General features: G+C 37.8%; 1 protein-coding gene across 4 annotated transcripts in view; it reads left to right on the top strand.

Annotated features, from left to right (window-relative positions):
* LOC140924801 (uncharacterized) overlaps window positions 1-2,500 on the top strand; it is a 34,970-nt gene that overhangs the window by 14,664 nt on the left and 17,806 nt on the right. For all 4 annotated transcript variants that reach the window (XM_073374808.1, XM_073374807.1, XM_073374806.1 and 1 more), the window contains 4 exons: window positions 314-357; window positions 473-532; window positions 898-951; window positions 1,671-1,756. In XM_073374808.1, the coding sequence (XP_073230909.1) occupies window positions 314-357; window positions 473-532; window positions 898-951; window positions 1,671-1,756 (244 nt within the window). The remainder of the gene's footprint in view (window positions 1-313; window positions 358-472; window positions 533-897; window positions 952-1,670; window positions 1,757-2,500) is intronic.

The following is a 2,500-nucleotide window of genomic DNA, read 5'->3' as shown; positions in this document are numbered from 1 at the left end:
CAGCATGAGGGAGAATATGAGCTACCCTCCCCTCCTACCCTTGATCACAGCCGAACTTGTACACAGTCTTGGTCGGTTGTTTTTAGTACTTTTATTGGGTGCTGATTGCATGCTAAGGAAGAATATTATTACTCAAGAACATCAGGTTGAACCAGTATTTAAGCATATTAAAAAAAATGAGAAATGAGAGCACTGCCTTAGCTCTGCAAAGAGTCAGGTCTTTTGCATGGCTTATTAACTTCGTGAATTGTTTCTTGTACTGTTGTACATTGACTTACTAAACTTGATTGTTATTGTTAATTTGTGTCTTTAGCTCCCATTGATGATGGTGCTGTGCAGCGTCTTAGGGACCTCATAGTAAGCTTATGATCAAAAATTTTTAATTGTTAATTTTTTGTTTTTTCTTTGAGTGCAAAGATGAACCAACAGGACGACAAAACATTTTTATTTATTGTTTTGTTTTTATTTCCAGTCTAAAGTTGAGCTAATGAAGTCACAGAGGAAGCAGCTGGAAGCAGATTTAAGGAAACAGGTTAGCCTTGCTCAAATTGTCAGAATATAAAGGCCAATTTTCATGGAGTTGAATTTTTAACGAATGCATCCAAGTTCAAAAAGACAAAGGAAAATTCTTTCTCGTTTGTTTACTTACTCTATAAAACTTCCCACTGTGCAATGGACATCTAAGAAGAGTGATGTGTGAACAAAATTGTTGTTTTGCTCATAAAACCAATAGTTTGTGGACGTTCTTGTCGCCTTGTCGTTGTGGTTGTTAGCTCTCTCTTGTGATCTGAATGAAACCAGAAATATGTACCTGAACATTGTTTTGTTTTGATAAGGGTTATACGTAAACCAGCCAAGAGATGAACGCATTTGACACCTTTTTTTGAATCTTTCTAGTTGGAAGAGGATGACATTACACAGCTACTTGTGACAAGAGAAGGGAACAAAACGGTATATTTCTTAGTTGTTCTAGTTAAAGTCGAACCTCCATGTGCGACCACCTCCCATAAGCGACCTCTTATCCAAAACACCAAACATTTTCCAGTAAAAGCCTTACAGCTGGAATCCGTCATAAATGACCACCTTCTGTGAGCAAATACGACCCCTGTTTGGGGCTGAAGGTTTTAGAATTTTCTATTGTTTTTTACCCTTTATAAGCGACTACTTGACGCATGGTCTGATCTCTATGGTCTCTGTACTGATGTGCAATGCCTGTCAGAGTAGAAGAACTACTAGTGACTACGTGGAGCTATACATATCATAACTTAGATATTCTATGCAACAAATTATCTTCTACAAAGTATATTAGTGCGGACCACATCTCAGAAAAGACCCCCTGTGGTTCGATTCTGGTAAGCAACCACTTTCTGTAAACGACCACTAAGTCCTCAAATTTTCAGTGGTCTCATACGGGACGTTTGACGTCCTAAAGCCATGGCACAGCTTTTTGTGAATGAAAAGTTGTCTTGGAACTGTCCTGTTATCAGAACTATGGAAATCATGTAACTCGTGATAACTGGTTTCAAAATTATTTGGCATTAGTTTTATTTTGACTTAAGTAGGAGGAATCTGACAGACTACTAACAAGTCTAGAGTTGATGCAGTAATGATATCATTAAAGTTTTATTGTCAGTTGCACTTATTAACACGGTTGTGTGATTATTTTTCAGCTTTTTTTTGAAGAACAACTTAAAAAGCATGACGCAACTTGTGATCTGATTCAGAAAAACTTAGATGCTCAGAGCAAAATATTAAAGTGGGTAACAACGACTTGAATACCTTGTCATTACTTTGAGTTGTTTTTCCTTGTAAGCAATTGTGCATGCATGGTAACTTTCATTCACCGATACTTAGTTTTCCAAGATTTGTGATTACTATTTATGTTGTGTTCATAAATGCAATGGTCTTTTTTCCATTGAATCTTTATTGTGCCGTACAAATAAATGCATTTCAAATATTCTCTTTTATGCAGTTATTCTGATTTCAAAAGGTATCAGGTCGTTTCGCCCGAAGGTCGATTCGCCCGATAACACTTCGCGTCCGAAGCGTATTTGTCATTCTTTAAGCCTGAAAAAGATGAATAAGAATGTAAAGACAGTGGCCGCACATGTTGAATCCAAAGGTTACTAAAATAACATCTCGAAAGGTATGTTCACCATGTTGTAGTGTTGTATGTCATCGGGCGAATCGACTAATGTCCTGGGGAACGCAGTCAGGCGAATTGACTTTCCGGCGAAATGACCGCAATTCATTCATAATGACTTTATTACGAATCCAGAGAGTAGCCAACACCTGGGGTGCCTTCCATTATGCCAAACCGACTGGTCGTAAATCAAAGGAACTAACCAAAGAAATAGAACGGCATTGTTCGATTGGGGCAAAGTTTGCAAGAAGATCGAAGAGTTCCATTTACGTTTTAACCAAAATTTTAATTACGTCTCAGCGAACTGGCACTGCAAACGAGATTTTTGCAGATGGAACGGTAATTTTACGTCGAACC

This window comes from Porites lutea, chromosome 14 (genome assembly GCF_958299795.1).
Source record: "Porites lutea chromosome 14, jaPorLute2.1, whole genome shotgun sequence".
NCBI lineage: Eukaryota > Metazoa > Cnidaria > Anthozoa > Scleractinia > Poritidae > Porites > Porites lutea.
This window is presented reverse-complemented; position numbering and strand designations above follow the sequence as displayed.